The 26,325-nt window shown below is 45.9% G+C and overlaps 1 protein-coding gene across 2 annotated transcripts in view; it reads right to left on the bottom strand.

Moving 5' to 3' along the window:
* Window positions 1-26,325, bottom strand: part of PNISR (PNN interacting serine and arginine rich protein) — a 356,148-nt gene that overhangs the window by 81,861 nt on the left and 247,962 nt on the right. For both annotated transcript variants that reach the window (XM_078648213.1, XM_078648214.1), the window contains exons 8-10: window positions 13,422-13,521; window positions 12,703-12,756; window positions 11,061-11,228 (exon numbers count right to left, since the gene is read on the bottom strand). In XM_078648213.1, the coding sequence (XP_078504339.1) occupies window positions 11,061-11,228; window positions 12,703-12,756; window positions 13,422-13,521 (322 nt within the window). The remainder of the gene's footprint in view (window positions 1-11,060; window positions 11,229-12,702; window positions 12,757-13,421; window positions 13,522-26,325) is intronic.

Below are 26,325 nucleotides of genomic sequence, written 5' to 3'. Positions count from 1 at the left end.
GCACTTGTGAAGATGGTCACTTTACCCAGGCTTCTTTATCTCTTTGGGACACTCCCTAGCTGGATCCCGCGTAAGATCTTCTCGCAGCTCACCTCCTTGCTCACAGGGTTTCTATGGGGCAGCGTGAGGCGCAGAGTAGCACTTGTCACTATGCCGCGGCCCAGGACAGAAGAGGGTTTTGCTCTGCCGGACCTTGAGGCCTAATATCACGCAGCGCAGCACCAGTGGTTCACGAAATGGGCGGCGCAACGAATCTAGGATACAGAGTTTTTGGGTGGGTAGGACCACAGTTTGGCCCATCTCGCTCGGGTGCTGCTGCGATTGCCAGTGAGTGATAGAACGATTCCCTCTGACTTACCAACGGTGAGACAATGTTGGAATCGCCTGGCTCGGATACGGATCCCGTATGCGCCAGAGATTCCGCTGTGGATATGTGAGGCACTACCTCATGGAGGTGACTGGAGCAAACTGCACCAACGGGAAGATGCAGGGGTCATCACTATAGGAGACTTGTTTGAAGAGGGTAACCTCCTCCCCTTCGATGACCTGTCGGAGCGCCACGATCTCCCACGAGGGGACTTTCTCTTCTATGCGGCACTGACGGCAGCCATTAGAAAGCACTGGCGAGAAGGGTTGGTGGAGCTTAAGAAGTTTCTGGCTTGTCAGTCCGTGGTGATGGCAGCAGGGACTATCAAGCCGGTTACATGTCTCTATAGGCGGATCACACATGACTTGCGACAGCCGTTGGTAGACTTACGCCGTAAATGGGAAGCAGACTTAGGGGACGTCATTGGGGAGAAGCAATGGGGAGAGATACTAGAACGGGCCTGGAAGGGCACCAGGAACACGCGCTTTCAGTTAATTCACTTCTATGTACTGCACAGGGCCTACTTTACACCCGGGAAAATCAACGAGTACTTTGGGGTATCGTCCACCTGTCCAAGATGTAACCTGGAGGGGGCAGGGTTCTTACATATGTTTTGGGAGTGCCCATGCCTGGGAGAATGCTGGAAAGGGGTGACGAGTGGACTGGCCACAGTGACGGAGAGAGAAGTAGCATTGACGCCTGGTTGTTGTTTGTTGCATTGGTTCCCACAAAAGTTACTAGTAAATTTATCGACTTGGGGTTAGTATTGGCAAAGAGGGAGCTTACTACCCATTGTAAGTCAAAGAATACCCCCAACCAGGGCACAAGTCCTAAAAAAGATAAGTGGGGGGACGCTAACTTCACGACAGGAACAAGCACGCACATTAGACCTTGGCAGTAGTTTGTTATCGAGGTCCCAGTAAAATAAGTGGGGGGACGCCGTCCACCCGCGTGGTACCCCGACTCGAGCCCTGCCCCCAACCTTCTGAGATGGAACAGGGAATTTGTGAAATGGGTGGAGAGTGAGGGGACCTGCAGGCTACGAATGGCTACACACATAGGGAGTGAAAGGTTGATGGAAATGGCACGTGCATGGATGGCATTGCTGGACCTGGTGAAGCACACGCCTGAGGATGCAGAAGACGCAGTGGGGGAGAGGGGCGAAGCACTGGGTGACTAAGTCCAGCGATTCCACGTATACTTGGACATAGTATGGGGCCTGGGAAGGCACAGCTGTGGGGTGCCCTTTCACTCTCTCCATGATGTTGACCCCTGAGGTCCAGGATGTGAGAGATATGGAACACGGCGGATGCACTAGGTGGCCACGAACGGATATTTTCTTGAAGAAGAGGCATGCCTGAGGGGGTAGGGGGTGGAGGGTGGTGGGCGTTTCCTGGGAGTTTAGGAAGAGGGGGAGGGGGGGAGCAGTGCGGTGGGTGGTGTACTAATGTTTCTTTAGAATTCAATGTCATTTGTACTGAATCCTCTTCACAGGTGGCATTAGCACGAGGAATGGCAATCATACGCAACCAGACACAGGGAGGGGAGGCGATCCAGCGAGGAGACATACCTGTTGCCTAGCCGATGAGAGGTTCGACGCTGAGAAGGGAAGGAGGACCTTACCAAATGAGTTTGGGGTGGACTTTTAATTGAATTGCTTGATCATTTGTTGTGCTCTCTGGGCTGTTTTTCCTATGATGTCACATTGAGTAATCAATAAAAATCTGTTAAAAAAAAAAAAAAGAGGCGTACCAAAACTTGAGGGGGCACCCATACAATGTACATGGATTGGCCCCCATGCTTCGGAACCAGCCTGGCACCCTCAAGCCAGGGACCCGACGCCCACGCAATGTGCCGGAGGGCGCCTCCTTGAACTTGCACCCCTCTGCCCCCACACAGCACGGGAGCTAATGTTACGCCGCTGGCTCCACCCTGGACAAACCCATGGAGCTGCATAAGTGGCCACCTCAGTGCATGGATTTAAGTTTTTTTTCTCGGTTTCTTCTCTTCAGAAATATATCATTTAAAAAAAGTTTGTACGCAGTGAGAACGGCACAATGTCCCTTCTCAGGGTTTTTAAAGGTTTTAAACGTTGCCTCTTATGGCAAGCAGATGTGGATCCAGGCTTCCATGTAGTCTGCTTAAGTTGGCTCTATCAGCATCTCTATTCCAAGTCCCTGGAGAAGTGTGAGTGTATGAACACCACAGCCATAAACGAAAGAAAGGCTAAACTTTTGTGGCCCAGAATGGATGTCCAGGGAAGCGACAACATAGGTGCTACACCAGATCCTGGTTTGCTTTAGACTGGTAAATTCTATAAGAGGGCTTCTCTCACTAAGATGTCTTCCAGGAGACAACATAGACAAATCAGAAGGGCTCCCACAGCCCTTCAAAATCATTGAAAATATTTCAGTGGGAGCCTATCTTGCTATCCTGAAAGTAATTCTGGGCCTGTGCAACTCCTCCATCATGCCAGTGTCACTTACTTAGTGGCATATACAGGTGTTGCAGTGGTTCTTCTGTTTCCATTGCCCCCAGCAGAAGAAAATCCTCTCACTGTTTGAATTTCTCATGCAGAAGTTCAGGTAGATTAGCCAGCCAGCAATTCCATTCTCTGACCCAGAGCCTATTTTGGAACCGGACTAGGTAGGTATTAAACTGGCGCCACAGTCAGAGCCAAGTAATCACAACCTTTCCAGTCCTTGATGGTGAACCCGCAGATATAACTGAATTCATCCAAGCAGTGCTGCCTTTCTAATGTAGACGTTCTCCCTTTGGCTCCGGCGGTACCCAAAATGCCTGCAATGCATCAGTCAAGTCCAGCACCCCACTGTCAATCCCGGTCTAACTCCCCAGCCGTTGTCCCAGTTCTAGTATCTTAGAACTTTACTCTGGTACTGCTCCTCATTCTTCGTCAGGGGCCTTGTTGGCTGTTCCACCATTGCCATCTGTGTTGGCTCTGCTTTTGGCTCAGTCGCATGCTTTGACCGACTCTCTGAAGACTAAGCCTGCAGGACTCACAAAAAAGCACAACTTTTAGAAGAGATAGCTGCAGGCCTTCTGATGAATACAATAATAGGATTTGAGAACTTTTCGGATCGGACTCAGATGCCTTCTATGATGATAATAGTAGAGAAGGTGTGGGGGGGACTGCTCAGCCCTTCAAAATGATAGTGACTTAGACCTAGTGCCTAATGTTGCTCTAGACTGTCCTTCAGGGCCTACCAATAAAAAGATGGTTTCCTTTACTGCAGTCCTGCACAAGGCTGTTGAGATCCTTGAGCTGTTCTAGCCTTTAGAAGAAACTATTTGGATCTTCTCACGGAGACAGAACAGCTTACAGCCTCTGCTACAGAGCCTTGGCTACTATTTAATTATGCTCTGATGGACCTGATGTTGATAGTCTGGAACAAACCTTCTTCCACACTGGCCATCAACCACTAGGCTGCATGACTGCACTGCACTGCTCCTCGGTACATAAAGCCCACCAGTCTCCCGAGAGCGCTGTGGTGCAGGCATCTTCATCTTTCGAAGCAAAATCCTCCTCAAGCATCCAAAGCACGTTTCGACTTTGACTGTACAGAGGACTGGGTGATTCCACAGACCGTACAGGTCGGAGGCAGCAATCTTTTTCCTCCCAGCACCCTGAGCTAAGCTGCTTTAGTACACCCCTGGAGGAGCACATGTGGTTGCCAGAAGAGGGGGAGGGAGGTCAGAAGGGTGTCTTACCACACTGAACAATGGCACACTACTATATGGACTGTGGGTCTTCAAATAGTTTGCAGGTGCTATGCATTTGCCTTTCAGGGTTCCCCTCCATTCATTCCTCATCGGCCAGCTCAGAGGATCACGCTCACATCTTAAAGCGTTAGCGATGCTACTCTCGGTGTTTCATTGTTACCAAGAAGGATGGGTGGGATTTCGATCTCATTCTGGAGTGGTGCATTCTGATTTCTTTCCCTGCAAAGTAAGATGCTCTTTTAAGCTCAGAGGTTGACGTATCTAGAACAGGGGTGACTCGATGGTGTCCCTCAATGACCTGCATATTGTCAAGTATCAATTCTGAGGACAGAGGAAGTATCTGAGGTTTATGTTATGATCAACCCATTGCTAATCTGTGGTTCTGCCCTGGCTTTCTGGCTTATGTTCTAGGCTTGGGTTCTTGGTATTCCACTACCTCAACAACTGATTGCTGAAGCAAACCTTGACACAGTTGGTGTCAGACCACCTTCAGTCCAGTATACCTGCTTTTTGACCAGGGTTTCTCCAATCAACCTCTTCAAGTCGCACCCCCAATCCTCTAAACAACTGCCCCTTATTGAGTTGGAGCTGGACAGCCTGTCTCTCATGGACTTCATGTCTCTCCAGCAGATCAATGTTACGGTCACAATGTTTCGAGAAGGAGCGTATCTTCCTCCAAGTCATTCATCTTCTGGGCCGTTCGCCTCCTCCATCCTGCTAGTGCTCCTGCTCGGTGGCCCATATGGGTCCTTTAGTGGTGCTTCTGTTTCCATTAGCCCCAGCAGTAGGAAATACTCACATTTCAGATTTCTCATCCAGTACCGCAGGATCTGCAGTGGTAGCTAATCCTGGAACACCTATCCAGCACAAAGTCTTTCAGCCCACCTCAAGTGACGGCATAGTGGTGAGGTATTAATCTTCCCTTTGTCATGTGGATAGCTGGAAATCAGAGGTCTCTGATCTCTCTTTGAGTAAAGGTATCACATTGGCCTGCTCAAGCTTTGCGCAATACGTCTGGCCCTTAAGGTGTTTTGGTCTTTCCGTGAAGGTCAGTTGATCAAGAGGTTCACAGACAATACTGCTTCAAAGTGGTATGTTAACATCAAGGTGGTGTGGAATCAAGCTCCCTGTGGATACAGGAGCCGAAGTTATGGTTGTGGGTTCAGCATTACAGCATTTGACTTGTGGTCAATCATCTGGCAGGCTCCCTGAACATGCATGCATTCAACCTCAGTTGGAATCTCTATCAGTGGCACTTTCACCTGGAAGTAATACTATCCATCTTCAACTGCTATGGCTTCCTTCAGGAGGATCTTTAAAGACAATCATTGGAAGATGTATTCAGTGTAAGGTGGAACTTCCATCTGCATGACATGTTCCCTCTCCTTCTGGTCTCTCATGTTCTGAGGAAGCGGAGTCAAGACAGGTCACAGGTGATCTTGATTGTGTGGTACTCGGATCTTGTACCCCAATCTCTGTTCCCCCTCTTCCTCTCAGAGCGGGCCTTCTCTTGCTCTTTACAGAGCATCTGCTTTCAAGCCTGGAGGTTATACAGGGAAATCGGAGTTAATTCGATTTGCACCCAGATGTGGTCGGCGGTATTCTGTCAACTAGTCGCCGATCAAATAAACATGTCAATCCTGGGCGATGGCCCTCCATTAACTGGTGCACTGGGATTTATGTTAATGCCTTCAAAACAAACTTGTCTTAATTATTATGTTTTGCTTTATCTCTCACCTGGAAAGGCTTTGCTATGGTTACAGTTAAAAGTTACTTGTCAGCCTCTCTTTGTTTGCCAGATCAGCCCTCATCATTTAAGGCAACCAGGACAGAATGTGTTATATACAAAGAACAATAAACAAGATACAGTGCAAACCTGGCTCAATAACATGAACCTTAACGGCTTTGAATCCCAAATGTCATCAACTGACAAAACACTCGAATTCATCCGTAACACCAACATCACCCTCAAGGAACACATTGGCAAAAAAACCAAAAACAGAGCCTTGAGCCAGCTTTCTCTTCTAAAGAAAATCAAAAATGTCTTCCAGAAAGCAACTTTAGAACTGCTGTTCAAGCCCTCGTGCTCTTGTATCTGGATGGTGTTAATACCTTACTCCATTATCTCCTGGACTCCACAATGGCTCCCATTATGGCCATCCTACGTGTGGCTGCACAGGTCCTGCACAAGTATGATCACATCACTCCCATTTTGACAGAACTTCATTGGCTCCTCTTGCTGGCCCTCACCATCATCAAAACAGCTGCGCCATTTACAAAGCCATCATGACCATCATCCCCACTTATCGTGCAAACAACAAGCTCACCATCTTTGATGGATCTGGAGGTACACCTGCAACGAGGACACCATCAGGATGCAGACTAATAAGTGTAAAAATGTATGACTGACGGCCATTTCCTCCTATGCACCTCGGCTCTTGAACAAGATTCTTAATACATCTGGACCACTCCAATGCTGCTCCAATTTAGGTAAGAGTTGAAGAGTCACCTCTTTAAAGAACATTACATCACAATGCATTATCCATCACCAAACCCAGCTTCCTCTCCTCTAACTTGTTGACTATGTTTGTTTAGGATCATGAACAATGCTCAGTCGCCTTTCGGCTATGTTTGCGCTACAGACATACTAGACATACACACGTCACTCATTGTCATGCGGTTTCTGAAAGGATTGACATTTGTTTCCACCTTCTCCCTTAGTCAATCCTCAAAGGAACATTCATTTGGTGGTCACACTTGATGTGCTCTCCCTTTGAACCCTTGCGCAGTTGTTCTTTGAAAGGCAGAAAACTATTCTTTTCAATACCATCACTGTGGCTAGGCATGTTGGTGAGCTGTAGGACTTGTATGTTTAACCTTCATGCTATGCATTCTTCTCAGTAAAGTTTGTGTTTTAGACAGGAGCGCACTTTTTCCCAAAGGTTGTCACATTTTTCATGTAATCTAGTCTACTACCTTTTTAACAAATCTTCGCATCCCACCAAGGCACAGGAACACCTACAATGCTTGCATCCATGTGAGGTCTTTAACTTAAAAAATGCAGGACCTGTGAGTTTCAGGTGGACAATCAACTTTTCTTTGGTTACAAGAAGGACAATGGGTGAACCCAAAGTAGACAGTTTTCCACTGGATTGCACCCTACTTTAATATGTGCTGTGTTTTGGTTTAAAAGAACATTCCGGAGTAATCAGGACCAATCCATCCAAGCTAAGGCTGCCTCTCCAGCCCTTTCCTGAGGATTACAGTTACATGACGTTTACCAAAACTGTCTTGACTCCGAACTCTGCTGGGATGGCAACTTTGGTAGATCAGTACTACAGGACTTACTGGTTCAACCGTTTTTTCAGACCCATGTATATTTCAGCCATAGGGAGAGGGAACGTTTATTTTTAAATCTCCAATTGAATTAGAGGGTCTCAGAATGCCATAACTAATTTTTATCTCGGTCACATCTGCAACAGTGCTGGTGTGCAGATGCCAGGCTGAGTCAGACGAGCCGTCCCTCTCCCTGCCTCAACAAGTGTGCACACAACACAGAAAACCAGCTGTACCTGTACCAACCATGCACAGTAGTTGACCTTTTTTGTTTTTTAAAGAAAAGCACTAACCGTTTGAGCTTCAAACCATCTCAACAGAAGCATAGACCGGGTGAGACTAATATGGACACTCACACCAAAAATCTGATACAAAAGCGAAATGCTGGAGATTTTCACTGGTCAGAATCTACTTTCCTACAATCATCCTCTACTAGGTGGTGGTCCTGTGAACAACGTAGACAATGGGTGACAAGACCAAAAGAATACAGAAGGCAATGGAAGGATCCTGTGATTAGACCAAAAGACTATAGAGCTGCAGCACTGACCAGCGACTCCAGTGAAGCACAATGTTCGACTGAGGACTTTCCAATCACTCTAAATGTAGAGTATCTTAGTTGGTGCTTGTAAAGATACCATTGGGCCCCAAACCGAGTTGGTATATCTAGCAATGGCTGTTTCATATCATAACTCTAGCCCAATGTTTTAGGTTCAACACCAGTATAAAAGGGAACTTCCTTCATTACATTTCTTCCCTTGCTTCCTTTTGAACTGCCTGGTTACTTGTTTATGTATTAGAAGTTTAAAGCCTTTCAGGTACTGAGCAGTCTTCACTGTGCGTAGTCTCCAATGGATAGAGAAGAAAGAAAAATCTTTTATTACGCAACTGGAAGTAAAGTATAGCCGAACATAGAATTCCCAGGCAGAATTGGAAACAACTACATTCTTTTCAAATTCTTATAGATGATTAAGAGTAGTCTATTTAAGAGCAGATCTCTAAAGGATTTCCCTTTAACTTGATGTGTAGAAGAAAATATGATATATCAAAACCATAACGTAGATTGGGTGGGTGGGTTTGGGGGGTTATCATTGGCTGTTTGGGTCACACAACACTATAAGTATACTATACAGTGATTAATATTAAAGTGCTGTTACCACTGCTATTTAACATTTACTACTAGTTCCAGCATGGTAACAGTATAATGGAAGCATGTGAATTGATGAAAGATCATTTGCTGGAAAACCACATTTTTCAATGGACTGGATCTTTAGGGCCTTGCTGAGCCAAATAAATGTAATACTCTGCAAATCAGACAGAAAATCTGTTGGATCTTGACCATCCACAGCCCGAAATTCTCACAACCTATAAATGACTTCCCACTCTGAGCTATGTTCCATTCCCCAGATCAATGCTGTAGTAAAAGGTAACAATTTGAAATTGGCATTGTCCCTCAAACAAAGCACAAGATTCACAGATAATAAGTACTGGTCTGCAAAAGCCTAACCAAAACAACTGATTGTTGGACTTCGATGGATATAAACCAAAGGATATGATTAGCCCTCACTTTCAAGAAAAACAACATCAAACCAGCCTTGAAAAAACTTTACAGCCATTGAATGGCCACATTCAAATGGAAAGCACTAGGCACCACAGAAAGTGACTAGGACATATGTAATAACTATTTCCGCAAGAAATATCTGATCAGTGAAGGAACATACCATTTAGCAACCAAATTTCAAAAGCTTAAGCGAGTGGCATATCTTCGAAAGTCCAGGGCTCAAACGTTTTGAATTCTATGTCAGGACCAGAGGAGATGATTATGCATAACTCTCTTGTCTTTGCTTCACTGCTCGCAGCCAAGTTAAGGCATTCTTTCCTTACTTCAGTATTTTGCTGTAACCGCTTGTCAAAAGGCATTGTTTATCATGTTTCCTCTACGGCGCTGCATTGTTATCATTATTATCTGTTTTGCTGTGAGCACCTCGGCCCAACTCTTTGCTCGTATTTGTGGCTTTGTGATCTAGTTACTTGGCCACGGAACTGCTCGGAGCTCCCTTCGCGGCCATTTTTGTTCCTTGGTGCATCCCTCCGCCTGCCTGGAGGCGCCTGTAACAGACGCATTCTCTCCACGACGTGAGATCTCTATTCCCAGCTACGAGTGGAGATTGTTAGATGAGGAGCCTGGAGAGTGACGCCTCGCCCGCCCCACCAGGTTTGGGGTCTGTAGCCTGTTGGGTCTCCCAGTCTTTTAGCCTAACAAAAATTAAATTGTACCACCGGGGTGGAGTGTCCCTGGAACCAGATAGTGAGGCTCTGCCCACACAAGCGGTTTGGTTGTCCCTCAACCCTGTTACTGCTGCTCCCCTACCACGCGCATGTGCTTACATTAGGAGATTTGGTCCTCTGGTTCCCATACTACTCCTATAGTGTTATAGAGCCCTTTGATGAGTCCCAGGGTGATCCCCTGGATTAACTGCCCTTTGATGACTATTTTTATGACATAGAGATTCTTCCATATGCAGGGCAGTAGCCGAGGCCATGGGCCCCATGAAGCATAGGCTTTCCCAGCAGTTGGTGTGCGAGTGCACCAGATTGGCTGTCTTGGCTAACCCTCCTGCAGGCCCACCCATCCCTCGAGGTGAGATCTCAGTGACCCCAGAGCTGGACCGCACCATAGCCACTTTCCTCGCCAAACTCATTAAGGATCCCAAAATTGACAGGTCCTAGTACCCCTCAGGGTGATCACCGCAGAGCCGGAACAAGAATGGCCACAGAGAACTGAGCGCTCCCGCCGCTAAGTAACTAGATCGCAAAGCCACAAATACAAGCGCAGTTGAGCCGGGGGACTCACAGCAAAACAGACAACAATGATAACAATTAGGCACCATAGAGGAAAACACGAATAACAATGCCTTTTGACAAGCGGTTACAGCAAAATACTGAGGTATGGAAAGAATGCACTTAACTCGGCTGCGAGCAGCGACAAGAGTTATGTATAATCCTTGCCTCCGAGTCTTTAATAGAATTGAAACTTTCCGCTACGAGAGAGAGGACATTTTCTATTCTCAAATTGAAGTCTAAGCCATATTACCCACCTTGCCCTACAAGTCACATTATTGACCCTACCAACCACATTACCTACAATTATGATTGAGTCTTGAATCCACAAGATAGAGCAATGACTATCATCAGATAGCCTATTGCAGCAGCGAGGAACCAACAAATACCATACCCATCCTATAAATACTAAGAACCTTCTAGCCCCACGATTTACAGAGGTTATAGAACTATATTTAGGGAGATTTACAAAGCATCTGGAACATTCCTGACATATAGAAAAACACTGAGAAAGATTTAGAACTATTTAAATAAAGATATTGAAATAAAGCAATATAGGTTGACTGAAAACTGGGGTGGTAAGAAAATATGTAATTATAAATAGTATTCCCAAATTTTGATTTACCTTTGAACAATCTGAAATAGGAGTCAAGTAGGTACACCAGCACACACAGATGAACGTGAATAGTAAATCTACTGAGGTCTCATTATTAAAATGATAGATGAAGCGTAAAACATAGTCTATAAATAAATGTATAACTGAAGTATGTAGATTTACCTTCCATCTGTTTTTCCAGCATATATTGATCTCTTTCTTTTCTCCTAAATGCTTCCTGCTTTTGCCTGATTCTGTATCGCAGCTGTTCATCATCAGTATCGGAGGATTCAGAGCCTCTCTCACTCCTCTCCTCTTCACTCTCAGCCGAGTCATAATCACCCAGTCCTCCTGTGTGCATAAATCTTAATTTACCCAGAGGCAACACTTTTTCCTATTTTATAAATTTTAGAACACTAAGGAATATACTCGGTTTACATTTACAACACCTCCTCCATTTTCAAAAGCATACATTTGAAATCTGGTGATATATACAACGCTTTAGTTATATCACAAGCGGATGTTACACTTCTGTCAGGATTGAATCTGCATGGTTCGCCAAGTAGATATGTGACACCTTAACTCATGTGTGAACCGGCAGGCTATTCCACCTGGACCTAATATCAGATGCTCAATACACAATATTGGCAGGCACAAAAAGCCTTTAAACAGACAATGTATGCTTACTTTGGAGCAACTGAAATGACTAATGAATTCTATACAGGTTTATTACTGATCCTACGGAAACTGGCAGTATTAGGATTAGCCAATCTTACTCTGCCACATAATGCAGAGGACAAAGGGGCACCAATTAACACTGAAAGAATTAAGCTGAATGTTACAGAAAATGTTCACACTGAGAATAAAGCCCTGGAATAGGAGTCCTGAATATAGTCTATGGAGTCGGAGCCAACAGCTTTAAACATAGTTCTTACAGATGCACGCAAATGGGTCAGCATTAGCTGCTGACTGAGGAATATTAAAAATAGTTGAGCCAGGGAACACTCTTATTACAATATTGGTATGTGTGCAATACATAATTTCTTCTTTCTATGAAGAAAACTGACGAAGGTTCAACAAATGCGAATTTACCTTAACTTTGGATCATTGGGCAACTGACCTTCCAGCTTCTTTTAACTAGTTAGGTAGATGTGCTTTATTTTGTATAAAGTGGATTTAAAAATATTTGGAACATCAATGAATAAACCAGCTAAATATGTAAGTATATACCACAAAATAACAAAATATATGAGAAAGCACAGATATCTAAACCAACCAGAGTCTCTTCCTTGACTTCATATCTACAAAAATGTTCATCTTCTATCTATCTTTACTACAGTCGAACAATGAATGCTAGATATTGTTCACAAACATACCTCATTGGAGGAAAATATTTTCGGCACATGAAATTCATACTGCAAATATCATAAGAAATATAAATCATGTTGGAGCTCAACATGAACATTTACTGTGCGTTTTATTGATTGTGCGTAGACTCAGCCCACATTAAAATAATACAAGACCTGTTCTGGCTCTTCATAGCAAACATTAGTCAGGTATTTCTATGCATGTCGAGTGCGAGGATACATATGCATATTTAGACACCAGAGTTGAAGGCATTAGCGTTCTTATTAAACATTTAACCTGATAAAACCATAAAAACGGAGTGCATCTTACTAAAGTACAATTTGCAGACTTTAACTACAGAGTTATTCAGAGCAAATTTACTACTATACCTGCAAAAAGAGTACCTATCACGTTAAATAATTGAATAAACCAACTCATTTAGCCCTCTACCCCTCCAACAAAAGCATAACCTACTTACCGAGTCCAGTTAGGGAAGCCAATGCACTGGACTGGGCCAGCTGCCTTGCAGGAGCTTTGTATCACATCAACAACAGGAACAACATGTTAACAAAAATAGCCACGATTTCACAGGCATGAGAGACTATGGCATTTTTTTTATCTATTACTATTGCTGCTATCTTGGGGGAGAAAAGAAAGATTAGAAAATATCATATCCAGTGAAAACAGTCATTAAACAAAGTTTAATACAAAGCTTAATACTTAAACATTATATTCAGTTTATGAAAGCAATTCTTTCTACAGTAGAAACTTTAATGTCAATGTAGTATTCTCAGCAAACCAATTTGAAAGGCAGAACAGATTCTGGTTTGAAATAAAGCAGGAGTTCACTTTTGAAGCAGGACTCCAGACTAATAGAACAGTTTAACAGGGAACAAGATATAGTTCCTCTCGCTCGCCTTTTCAATTTACAAAATTAAAAACGTATGCACAAATATTCTCAAAAGCCATCCCATCAATTAGCATAACCAAGTGAAAAGGGAGCAAACAACAAAGCCAGTCACTTAGCCTTTTCCCCAACAGTGCACTCTAACAACTAAAGAATAGTTAAATGCCACAAGAAATTATGAAGCAAAATCTATGGTATACCCTGTTGCAGATATTGTATGTTCTTGTGTGTGTTAAGTAGTACTGGCATGCATGGTTAAAGAGAATATGCATATTCAAAGAAAAGCATACCTTTTGTTGCTTTACGATGTGCCTCCTTAGCTACTGTATAAATTTCTTCATTTGTGACATCTAAAAGAATTTCTGTTAGCACCATTTTTGTGAACAACATCTAAAGAAAAGAAGTTCAAATACAATTTGTTTTTAGAAAGCAAAATCAATATTAGTAGTGTTAATTTTAAGTTACTTGACACTGATTATAGAATACTGTTTTCGGACACCATAGGTTATGACTAATTTGGCGCTTTAGCACAAACACAGCATGCACTCCATATTGCTGAACATCTAGGACAAATGGATTGTCTGGACACATTTTATCATAATTTGCTACAGACATTGGTAAGCTCTTAAGCCCTTTAGTGCAGGGGCCGGTCAACTCGCACTACCTTCCCAGTGTGCGAGAGACACTCGCTCTACGCCACACACACACACACGCCACACACACGACACACGACACACACACACGACACACACACACACGACACACACACACACACACGACACACACACACACACGACACACACACACGACACACACACACCCCCCTCAATCACATTTTCTAATGTGTGTGGCCACCATTGGTCGGCAGGGAAACCATCCTTTTTTATTTGCTTGTTTTTTAATTAGGGCGGTGCAACTGGCGCTGGCCTGGTGAGGGAGGTGCTAACCCTAGGGGGAGCATTGTGTTTAGCAGTAAGGAGTAGTTTCTGTCCTGTAACTCCAGTTCTGTAGTAGGGGTATCTCTGTTATAGTCATAATCTAGTGAATAGTCCCGCCCATGTGCGAGGACCCCGGCAATCAAAAATAATCTCTTAAGTTGTCAGAAAATTGCAGAACTGCAAAGACACTTAAGAGAGAATTTAAAGACAAATAATGCAGCCTATATCCACAGGCTACACTGTCCAGTACTTCAACTAGAAATTCCACCAAAAAACCCACAAACAGCAAAGCCTGCCCAGTTTCTCCCATAGAGAAACTTGCCTCTACCAGTAAAAAGCCTCTGGAATGATAGAGAGGAAGGCATGGACAGACAAGCCCCATAGGTTGCCATTATGTGGCTTAAATAGGATACTGTGCCTTTAAGAGAACTTTCCAGAACTTTTCCCAGTATCCCAGAATGCACAGCAGGTCCCTCTTACTTTTAGTTCTTTTTGAAGACGTAACACGCCAAGACCTGTAGCATTCCTTTCATAAACATCTCTCTCCACCGGGGAGGCTGCGGGCGCTTATGACTATAACAGAGATACCCCTACTACAGAACTGGAGTTACAGGACAGAAACTACTCCTTCTGTAGTAGGGGATCTCTGTGTATAGTCATAATCTAGTGAATAGAATGGCAAGCCCATCCCCACACCAAAGCGGCGGTGGAGAAAAGAGAAATAACACCACTATTGTGCGAACAGATTTCGCAGCGAAGCCTGCCCAACCTGAGCATCTGCCCTGGCATCAGTGTCCAGGCAGTAATGCTTAGCAAAGGTATGGACCGACTTCCAAGTGGCCGCCTTGCAGATTTCTGCAATAGGAACATTACGGAGCAGAGCTGTTGTGGCAGCTTTGCCCCTGGTGGAATAAGCCTTAGGTTTACCCCCTAAGGAATTATTAGCTTTTTGGTAACACAATTGTATGCAGGACACAATCCACAATCCACACAAGTGGAGAAGCGTGGCTCAGTGGTTAGAGGCGGCAGACCCGGAAGCTGAGATCGGCCGTGGACCAGGGTTCGATTCCCCGCCTCGGCAGGTCTCGGGCTCAAAAATTCCACGGACTCGACAATTCTCGCTCCGGTGCCTACTCGACTCACGGGGTCACACTCTGCGACTCTGGGCAATAGCTTGCTTAATCTCCACTACGGCCCCTCGCGGCGGGATGCCTGGCTTTCACCTTGTGGATACCCTGCCGGGGTATCTCACAGGGGAATACCAGGACGGGTTCCCTAAGCAAGCGCCTTGATACCTTCGGGTGATACGTGCGCTATATAAGTCGCAATACATTTACATTTACATTACCTAGAGATAGACTGCTTAGAGGTCGCAAGACCCGTCCTGACTGATCCATAATTGATAAACAATTGGTCCGACCTACGAATATCTTTGGTTTTATCCAGATAGAATTTCAACACCCTCCTAACGTCCAGGGAATGTAAAGACCTTTCCGCTGGAGATGAAGGATTCTGAAAAAACGTAGGCAAAGTTATCGTCTGGTTGACATGAAAATCAGAAATGACCTTGGGAAGAAATTTAGGGTGAGTACGCATAACAACCTTAGCAGCATGAAATACAGTATAAGGTTCTTGGCAACACAACGCCTGAATTTCACTCACCCTGCGGGCCGATGTGACAGGTGCTGCAACGAAGCCTTATGATTAGGTTCAAAAGGCTCCTTCATCAATCTGGACAGCACCACATTCAAAATTCCCATGAAGGCGAAGGAAGCCTGACAGGAGGGAACACTTTCTTCAAGCCTTCCAGAAAATCTTTGATCACAGGGATCTGGAAAAAGGCAGTCTGTGAAGGGCATTTCCTGTAGGCAGTCAATGCAGCGAGATGAACCTTAATGGAATGGACATTAAGGCCAGACTGCGCCAAATGTAGAAGATAAGGAAGGATGACGTCCTCATTACATGTCGTTGGATCATAGTTCTTGGACTTGCACCAGATACAAAATCTCTTCCACTTGTACGCATAGGAATTCAGAGTGGAAGGTCGTTTAGACTCCTTCAGTATGTCCATACAATCTTCTGGCAGATTCAAATGACCATATTGCACTATCTCAGGAGCCATGCCGCCAAACTCAAAGACGAGAGGTTGGGGTGCAGCATCTGTCCCCCGAACTTCGTGAGAAGGTCCGGCCTGCACGGCAGCCGTATGTGAGGAAGGAGAGACCGGTGAAGCAGGTCCGTGAACCACCACTGCCTGGGCCATTCCGGAGCAATAAGTATCATCCGCGCCCTGGACCGGGCCAGCTTGATGAGTACTGCCGGAATCAGGGGAATGGGTGGAAAAGCGTACAGAAAGCTGTTCGACCAGTTGATCCATAGCGCATTCCCCAGCGTCCCCCGCTGGTAGTACCTGGAGGCGAAGTCTCGGCATTTGCTGTTTTCGGCGGTGGCGAACAGATCTACGTCTGGAGTCCCCCACCTTGCGAAGACTTCTCCTAGTACTTCGTCGTTTATGACCCATTTGTGGTTTTCCTGGAGCAGTCTGCTCAGTGCGTCCGCCTGAACATTCTGCACACCTGGCAGATGGGTAGCCGTTATCGTCAGTCCTCTGGCTAGAAGCCAGTGCCAGATCGATTGCGCCTCCTGCGACAGGGTGCGCGATCTCGAGCCCCCCTGCTTGTTGAGGTAATACATCATGGTCATATTGTCAGTCTGTACAAGCAGAGAGTTGGTATGAAAGGACGGATGAAAGGCCTTCAGTGCCAAGTGAACAGCTCTGAGTTCCAGGAAATTGATGAGATACGTGGCCTCCATCGGGGACCACGTTCCTTGAATCTGTAAGTCTCCGGAGTGCGCCCCCCAGCCTTGGAGAGAAGCATCCGTCACGACAGTCTGAGTGGGAATGTCCTTGTGGAAAGGGACCCCTCTGAGGAGATTCTCCGCTGAACACCACCACTTCAGAGACTGAAGAGCATGCAGAGACAGTCGTATCTTGTCGTCCCAAGATCCTTCAAGCACTCCTGCAATGGTCTCATGTGCAGTCGTGCGTGTGGCGTTAGGAAGATACAAGAGGCCATCGATCCCAGTAGAGAAGACACCGTCCTCACTGTCGTAGATGGAGTGATCATAAGAGCCTGAGCCTTCCGTAGGAGTGATAATCGTCGCTCCTCCGAAGGAGACACGCTTGCTGACAGCGTATAGATGGAGGCTCCCAAGTACTGTATGCACTGGACCGGAGTCGGGACAGACTTGGACATGTTGATGTGCAACCCCAGCTTGTTCAAGAGAACGCACGTCTTCTGGAAGTGGGCTTGCGCTTCCGAGAAGGAGGAGGCCTTGATCAACCAATCGTCCAGGTACGGGTAGACGAACACCTTGTTCTTTCTCAGGTGCGCCGCTACCACCGCCATGCACTTCGAGAATGTTCTCGGCACAGACTTCAGTCCGAATGGCAGTACTGTGTATTGATAATGATTGGCGCCGACTTGGAATCGCAGGAACTTCCGGTGTTTGTGTGCAATGGGCACATGGAAGTACGCATCTTGTAGGTCTATAGCACATAGCCAGTACCCTGTTGCAACTGAGGATACATCTGATGCAACGACAGCATGCAAAACTACTGCAAATCCATTTGTTTGCCTGTCGCAAGTCCAGAATGGGCCTGAACTCGTTCTTGTCCTTTTTGCGAACCAGGAAGAACCGGGAGTACAGACCTCTTCCTCTTTGAGACCGAGGTACGTCTTCTATCGCCTTTTTCCTTAACAGGATATCGGCCTCCGCCTGGAGTTCGCGCAGCTGAAACTGCGAGCTGACCGGTGGAATCGCTGGAGGCGGGCTGGTGAACCGAAGACTGTATCCATTGCAAACAATATTCAGCACCCACTTGTCCTGAGTAATTTTTCTCCACTCTGCCAGAAAAAATTGAACGCTTCCCCCCACCGGACTGGGTAACGGATGTAGGGGAAGTAAGCGCTTCATGCGGGCCATTTCGTCATCCGCATGCGCCCGGTTTTAGTGACGTGAGGCGGAGCCAGGCGTGTCTTCGCTGGTTAATTCCATGGCAGAAACCATGCACCGTCAGCAGGGAAGAGTCGGCTGCGGCACTGATGACCTGATTCGTCACCAACATCCCCTCATTCAACACCTCTTGGAAGTCCTCTCATTTATCACGCGGCAGATGTTCCACAAACTGCTGTAGAGATTGCCAGAGGGCTCGGTCAAACCGCCCCAATAAGGCCGTGGTACTCGCAGCCTTCATGGAAGTCGCCGATGTCCCACAAACCTTTCTCCCAGAAGAATCCAGCCACCTGGATTCCTTATCTGGCGGAACTGTGGAGGACGGAGTGGTGGCATGCTGTTTACGAGCCGCCGTCACAATCACAGAGTCTTGAGGGGGTTCCACCCTTAGAAAAGCCGGATCCGAGTCGGGAGCCCGGTATTTTTTCTGCAGTCTCGAGGGGGCCACCTTAATCACCGCCGGGGTGAGAAAAAGGTCCATGGCCGGGTCTTCCAGGCCCGGTACCAGTGGTAGTAATGGCCGAGACAGATGTTTCTGGTGCAGCGTCTCGAAGATCACCGATGTCTTGGGTGTGGGCATCGTCAACGAGATGTCCAATTTTGCTGCACCTCGTAAAAGGACGCCATGGAAAGACACCAGATCATCAATCGGTGAAACCCTTGTTTCCGGTGACTCCGACAAAGTCGGAGAATAGTCCCTGGTCCCTGAAGACCTTGTCCGGGAACGAGACCTGTGCCTCCTGTGGCGCCGTCTCGACCGTGTGGACGACCTGTTGCGTGATCGTTCCCTCCTCCTGGAACGTGATCGCGATCTCCCAGTACGTGGGCGCTCCGCAGGTTTCCGTGGAGGCGTCTTCCGTGGCCTATCCTGGGGTGTAGGTTTTGGAGTCCCCTTAGGCGGTGTAGGGAGCGGAGGCAGTGACACCGATCTCGGTGGTAGGACAGGCGGTATCTCCGGCCGAGGAGCAGGCCCATGAGGTGGGACCGGTGGCAGAGGTTGTCCCGCTGGAGAAAGCGGAGGTAGAGGAGGATTGATGGGAGGATCCTCCTTAGGTAGAGGAGGAGGCGTCTTAGGCCGAGGCTGTGTATAAACCACCGAGTACACCGAGCCCGGTGACTTCTTCGGGGGAGGTGACTGTGAACCAGACCCTCCAGTATGTGAGCGACGCCTCCGGCGTCCTTCACCAGACCCAGCGTGACTTTTGGCGCCTGCGCCGCTTAGGAGAGGCGGAAAGGCTCAGAGACGCGATCTCTTTCTCCTCTACGTCGAGCGTCGCTTTCTCGACGTCGAACGTCGACCCCGTGACTCCGGCTTCGAACGCCGCCTCCTCGTCTTGAGTGCTTCTTCCTCGACGACGAACGTTTAGTCCTCGACGGCGAGCGTCGACTCCTCCACTGCGTCAACTGTTTTCTCGCGGTCCTCGGCGTCGAGGAGCCCCTCGACCGCGACCGTCTGCTCGACGGCGAACGGCGGTGTCGCTTTGACGGCGAGCGCCGATGCCGGTCGGTCCTTCTTCGACGTCGATGACTCGACGCTGACATCGACGACGACGAAGAAGACGCCGTCGGCGGTGATTTCGGCGACGGCCTACCCAGGCCTCTCGACGTCGACAGTCCACGCTGTCTCGACCCGGAGCCCCGGGGAGATGGGGAACACACCGTCGTCATCCCTCTCGACGTCGCCGTCGATGCAATCGACGTCGACGGAGACCGGGACCGTTTGCTGGGCTTCCTGCCTCTGGGGAGCCCCCCAGAGGCCTCAGCTGGGGCAGAGGGAGCCTTCCCAGCCTGCCCAGACCCACCTGCAGCCTGCAGCCGTCTCTCCTCTAGGCCTTGAAGCCTAATCTTCAGCCTGTCCCTCAGGGTCCTTGTAGTGAAGGTCCAGCAGATGTCACAATCTTCAGGGACATGTGCTTCAGGGAGACAGAGTATGCAGACGTCGTGTGGATCAGACTTGGTCTTCTTCCTTCCACATGCTGGGCACTTGTCGAAGAGAGCAGGCATTTTAGAGCCCTAAAAAGCCTGAACAAATACACAGGAATGAAGGGAAACACCAAGTACACAAACTGAAAACACTTTTAAAGCCAAAAGTGCACGAAATGTCCAATAAACCCTTGAAAAAGGGAGAGCTCAATGCACCAGGGTCCTGTTAGCAGGAGCCGGAAAAAACTGAAAGTAAGAGGGACCTGCTGTGCATTCTGGGATACTGGGAGAAGTTCTGGAAAGTTCGCTTAAGGGCACAGTATCCTATTTAAGCCACATAATGGCTGTTGATGCCTTCCTCTCTATCATTCCAGAGGCTTTTTACTGGTAGAGGCAAGTTTCTCAATGGGAGAAACTGAGCAGGCTTTGCTGTTTGTGGGTTTTTTGGTGGAATTTCTAGTTGAAGTACTAGACTGTGGATATAGGCTGCATTATTTGTCTTTAAATTCTCTCTTAAGGGTCTTTGCAGTTCTGCAATTTTCTGACAATTTAAGAGATTATTTTTGATTGCCGGGGTCCTCGCACATTGGCGGGACTATTCACTAGATTATGACTATACACAGAGATCCCCTACTACAGAACTTACAATTTAAAAACACTTGTTGCAGAGTTCCTTCTACGTCCAGCTTTCAGGCAGCATAAAAATGTCAAGATATCTCTTGTGTTTAACCCTTTCCACAGTGCTGGTGTCTGCCATTGGCAGACACTGGCGAGGGATTAAAAGGATCCTTTGGTGCAAGCAGGATTCCTTCTCTCCCCCCACCCCCCCCCCTAAAGGGCAGGGGAGAAACGGAATTGCTTCTGTGTCTGCCCCTGCCCGTCTGTCACAAACTCCCACTGGAGTGGAGAAGCAGGCAGGTAAGCACACTGCTGCTGGGTTGAAAGGGATTTTCACACGTTTGGATGCCTCCCCATGTTTGCTGGAGGCACAGTTGCCTCTCACAAATCTATTCCTGCTTGCGGATCACGCTCGTGGAACTATACATGAGCATGAGAACCACTAGCCACCAGGGACCATTGTTTGAGGGGGTGTGGTTGGTGGCTTGTGTTTTACTGGACCGCATGCAAGAACTACAGTTGAACCTCGTACGATACATTCCTGTCGCAGGAACAAGTGTTCCCATAACTTTCCCACACTTAAAATGTGAGGAAAATGTTACGTTTTAGCTAAATTTGAGGTCTGCGGGGAATTCTGGATAAGAAAACAGAGGGATCTACGTCAGCCACACCTCCCTGGACTCCCCCGGGTGTCTAGTTTTCAGAAATATCTGGGTTTGCTGGTTTTCCTTGATAGCCGTTGAGACCAGGACCAACAATTCAGGCGTCCACCCCTTGCAAACTCAGGTCGTTTTATGATAGATAATTCTGATGTCTGCACGATACATTTTGGACCCTTCTCTGTCGTGGGCACTTGAGCCCATCCACACAAGTGAGGTACCATTTTTATCGGGAAACCTGGAGGAACGCTGGGTGGTAGGAAATTTGTGTCGGTTTGCAGGTTCCAGGACTTTTCCTAACAGATTCCAGGACTTTTCCTAACTGGCGAGAGCCACGCAAGTCACTCTGACCTGGACTCCCCTGGGTGTCTAGTTTTTAAAAATGTGCTGGTATGGTAGGTTTCCCTAGCTGCTGGCGGAACTGGGGCCCAAAATCCACAGCTAGCCACCTTGTAAAAAAAAAAAATACATGCATTCTGCTCTGCTGGGTGAAATGTGATGTCTCCTAGGTCACGTTTTGAGGTGTTTTGTGTCACAGGCGCAAGGTCCAACCACACAAGTGGGGTACCATTTTTATCGAGAGAGGTGGGAATACAGACTATTAGAACATTTATTACCAATTGAATATCTCTACGTTTGTGCCTTTCAAACAACCTCTGCTCCTAAACTCAGTATCTGGTGTACATTTCAGAAATACAGTTTTCCTTCATACCCTTTTTCCATTCTTTATAATTTTCCATATGAATTGCTGTATAATCGGTACACAATGAAAAATAATTGTAAGGTGCAGCTCAGTTGTTGCCTCGAGAACCTACAAGCCCTGTATAACCCCGCAGCCAAAACGGTCCAGTGGAGATAATGGTATATTGCTTTCAAATATCTGCCATAATAAGAATCATTTAACAGATGAAAACAGACACAAATGGCAGTTTTCTTTCAACGCTGTTTTTTTTTTCAACTGGTACTCTCTATAGGGAAACCATGAAGGATCTACACAAATTACCCTTTGCTGAATTCAGATTTTTGTCTTGTTTTTTTAGAAATGTATAGCTTTTCAGGATCCACCATGGGGTTCACACTGTTTCCACCCAAAACTACTAGGGAGATGAAAGAACAAAAAATAGGAAAAATGCCAAAACTGTGTTAAAAATGTAGGTTTTCAGATTCAAGTCTGCCTGTTATTAAAATATGGGGATTTTAGCACCGCAAACCCTTGGGTGGGGGGTGGGGAGGGTACACAATTTTGGCATGGATCCCTTATGTGGAAAAAAGTTATGGAGCCCTAAACTCAAATAGCCCCAAATAACCAAAAAAAAGGGCTCAGAACTGAGGGGAAAAAAGCCCAGCAGCTAAGTGGTTAAATATCTCAATACTAGGGTATCAACATCCATTGTTAAGCTGGCTTTAGAAGCACGTATCTGCAAAAGAAATAAATATGCGAAGAAAAAACTTGAAGCTTGAGAAAATGTAAAAATTGAAAAGCTTTCATGGGTGCCAACACTCTAGATGGACTGGAGCTCAGGATAGTTAACACATGGGGGACCTTGACTGCTCTTTAGCCGTTTAGATTTAAACGAAAGGTTAATTTCGGTCTCCCACTGAGAGCTGGAGGTGTTTTAAAAACAAAGCGGGTAAGGCAGGATAGAGAATTAAATGGCTACTGTGATTTACAGTAGTTGAATATTTGCTCAGGGTTTAACGGAATGTGAAAATGAAAGCAAAATGTAGATGAGACTACGGGTTTGAACAGTTGTTGTGGCATAGGGTGGATGGCTCTAGTGCTAATCTCCATCAGATGAGATTGTCAATAAAGCTCTTCAAAGAGGTTTGTTGTCATTCAAGCCTTAACTGACCTGTACAGTAATCAGGCTATGCATGGTTAGTACTAGGTTGGCTGAGGAAATCGCAGGCTTATAGAGCACCATATAAAACCCTTACATGTAACATCAATTCTATTACCTCGTTTGCACATTCCATCTGAATCATGCCCAATGTCTAAAAGAAGGATTTTGTAATGTTTGACAGTGGGTAAACGCTACCCCAGCCTCTGCATTAATCAGGTCAATAATAATGTAATGGCACAGTACAATGCAAGTTTAGTTAAATGTTTTGCTTTGCAGATCACACTAAAACATACATCACTGGGTGGGGTGAGAAGGAAGAATATGAATATGCATAAGACACCCTTGCTGGAAAACCAATAGTCCAAATGAGTAAATATGTATTCTCATGCATGGAATCTTTTCTATACTCAAATGGTTTCATGTAATATCAGGAAGAGCAAGGATGAAGAGGAGGGCCTAAAATCCGTGTCTTTATGCTACCTAACCTACTTAAGAATAAGGACAAAGTGTTGCAAAGTCCAACTTTTAAGGAGGCACTATTCAATTTTCTAATAGCTGGAGATTTCAAATTATATTGCAAGACACCTAGTAAAATCATTTCAAACGTCATACTAACATCTTTACAAAATGATTTAGAACATCAATATACGCAATCCTTTGTCACAATACCATCTGCGATTTCAAGTAGAAGTAAAGGGATAACGTCACCTTTATGGTTATTCACCACTAAACAGTCTCTCTTCCATAATTGTACTCAGATATCTTGTGACACAACTGTAAATGGATTATCAAAACAGCTACAACTCAGTTTAGTTCAGCCAGCAACAGCTGCCTACTAGAAACAAATGAGCACAGACACATCTAATCCAAGACATCTGCAACGATTTCTGAGCTCCTGATTTAATATATCTTTGAATAAAAATGTAAGTAGGGAAGTGTGCTACTTAGTACCTTCATATCTTTCAATTAGGCAGTCTGCTTCTTTACTTGAGCAAAAATGTCAGCAGATTTGTTGAATGGGGGTACTCATTTGCTGAAGATAGGTACATTGTTGTCAAGTCTGTAATTGCGGAGGTAGAAGATCAGTTAAATGTGGAAGATTCAGTGACCTAAACTACATAGGTTCTTACCTGATGCCCACATTGAGTGGAAGGGAAAGGGTGAGGGGAGTTCATCCTAGACGTTTCTTACCAAAAACGAACAATCACCAGTGATCTGGGTACGATAATGGAGTAAATAGATATTCTGATCACGCTCATGTCCATCCCCTGAAAAACCTGGCATTTAAAGGGTGGGAGTCATACGAGCCTTGTAAAAGTGACCTAGATCCTTTGACCTCTCTTCAGGCATATGGGGCCTACTTTTCCATTTGCAGCATCTTCTCTACAAAACAGACCATGGGAGAAGAAGAGAAGGTAATGGCCAAAGCCTTGGGGCGCAAAGTGACCCTTCGCTTGAAAACAAATGCCTTTGCCGGCTGAAAGAAGCACTATCATCTAGCCACTACATCTTACTTGGTACTTTGGAGTTTAGGCTTTGTCTGCACTCTTAACTGTCTAGCTTGACAGCGCAGCTGTCGCCAGACAATTATGTGAGCATCACTACTGAGGGGCTCTGCCTCCACCCACATTTCCGGAGGCACGAGTACATGTTTTAATTGAGCAGAAGTTGTGTGCTTCCACAAAAAAGTGCTTGCCCAGCACCAGCTGTGATCATTTTGTTCATGTATCCACCTGCCTGTGTTTGCACTTTCTTTCAAGGGCACACACATGACATTGTAATGCTATTAAAGTGTCTGTTAGCTAAATAATTTATGGTGTTTTTCTCTGGTAGCAGCACAGATGGGAGGTGGGCAGTCATTAACCTACTTGAATGTTTAGGTCTGGCTGGAGAGTGCAACTGTCACTTAATCTTTTAACCCACACCAATATTCTACAGTTCTTTGCTTTCACACAAATACATAGCTATTCCCATGTTAATTACTTACAATGCCTCACATTACCATTCAACATTTCTTTGAATGGTATTTTAAATTGTAGCAGTAACTTACGCATTGAGAGGTTGAAGATGTTCTGAAACAATAAGCAAATGCCTTGTACTAAGCCTCCTTCTTTACGTTTAAACACTTCAACATGCTTGGTATTCAGATTACTCACAGTGGTATCTATAAGCTCCTTTAAAACCAGCAACATTTGTCATCTGGCCCCTTGACAAAGATTAAGCCTGAACCTATACTCCCCCTAAACAGCTTTGGGCAGAAAATAGATGTAGTGATCCAAGTAATGCAAAGTGTGAGGACCATACCATGCTATGATCACACTGTTAGCCAGGATAATGTATAGGCCATCAGACTTGTATATCCTTTTCCTATAGTTTGATGCACTTGGCTTCACTGTGGGAGAACAAGGCTTTTATTTTTTAGAGAAGCAGCCATTATCATAATAGACTGAGCTAGTGGTTGAGGGGGCCGGGAACCAAAGACAGCCATGATTGGGAGCAAAGACAGTCAGCAGGCTGGAAGGCTGATCACTGCAGATGTTTAGATGAGAAGGGTAGACACTGAAGCATATGGTGCCATGGGGGCAAGAAACTAGCTAGTAAAAGCTGAAGAGAGCTATAGTCTAATAGAACTGACGCCAAGTCTTTGGCATACAGCCTGGCACTAAACGGGAGCAAAAAAAGAATCTGACACCTGAAGGGATGGCAAACTCACACTTTTCTGATAAGACACCACATGTATATCAGTATCAATCTTTGGGTGAGAAAAGTGGTCAGGGATATTCAGAAGTCCATCCGGACTCAACCCTTCTAAAATTCAATGCAGCCAGCAAACACTAGTATTGATCTAGTGAAGGCAGCCCACAGGTATGAATGTATACGGGACAGTTTCTGCTCTGTGTTATGGAGAAAAGTGAGAGAAAACTCAAAGACCCAAAGTCATCACCACCCTTCCCATTATCTACTGAAGAGAGGAGTATGGTGGAGTTGTAGGGTTCTCAGTTTACTGGAGTGAGAGAGAGAGTAATTTATCAGCCTAGTGGTACCAACCAAGATCAGGAGCCAGTGGGCTAATAGCTCATAACTTTGAGCCACCTGCTTTTCTTAGTGTTCTAAAGTAAGTCATGGGGCTGTGTGGGTCACCATTCAGCAACCTGATTTCACCCCTAACAAACTGAGATAGTGGGGAGTCCAGGT

This window comes from Lissotriton helveticus, chromosome 6 (assembly GCF_964261635.1).
Source record: "Lissotriton helveticus chromosome 6, aLisHel1.1, whole genome shotgun sequence".
Taxonomy (NCBI): Eukaryota; Metazoa; Chordata; class Amphibia; order Caudata; family Salamandridae; genus Lissotriton; species Lissotriton helveticus.
Note: the sequence above shows the minus strand (reverse complement) of the source record. Positions and strands in the feature narration are given on the sequence as shown.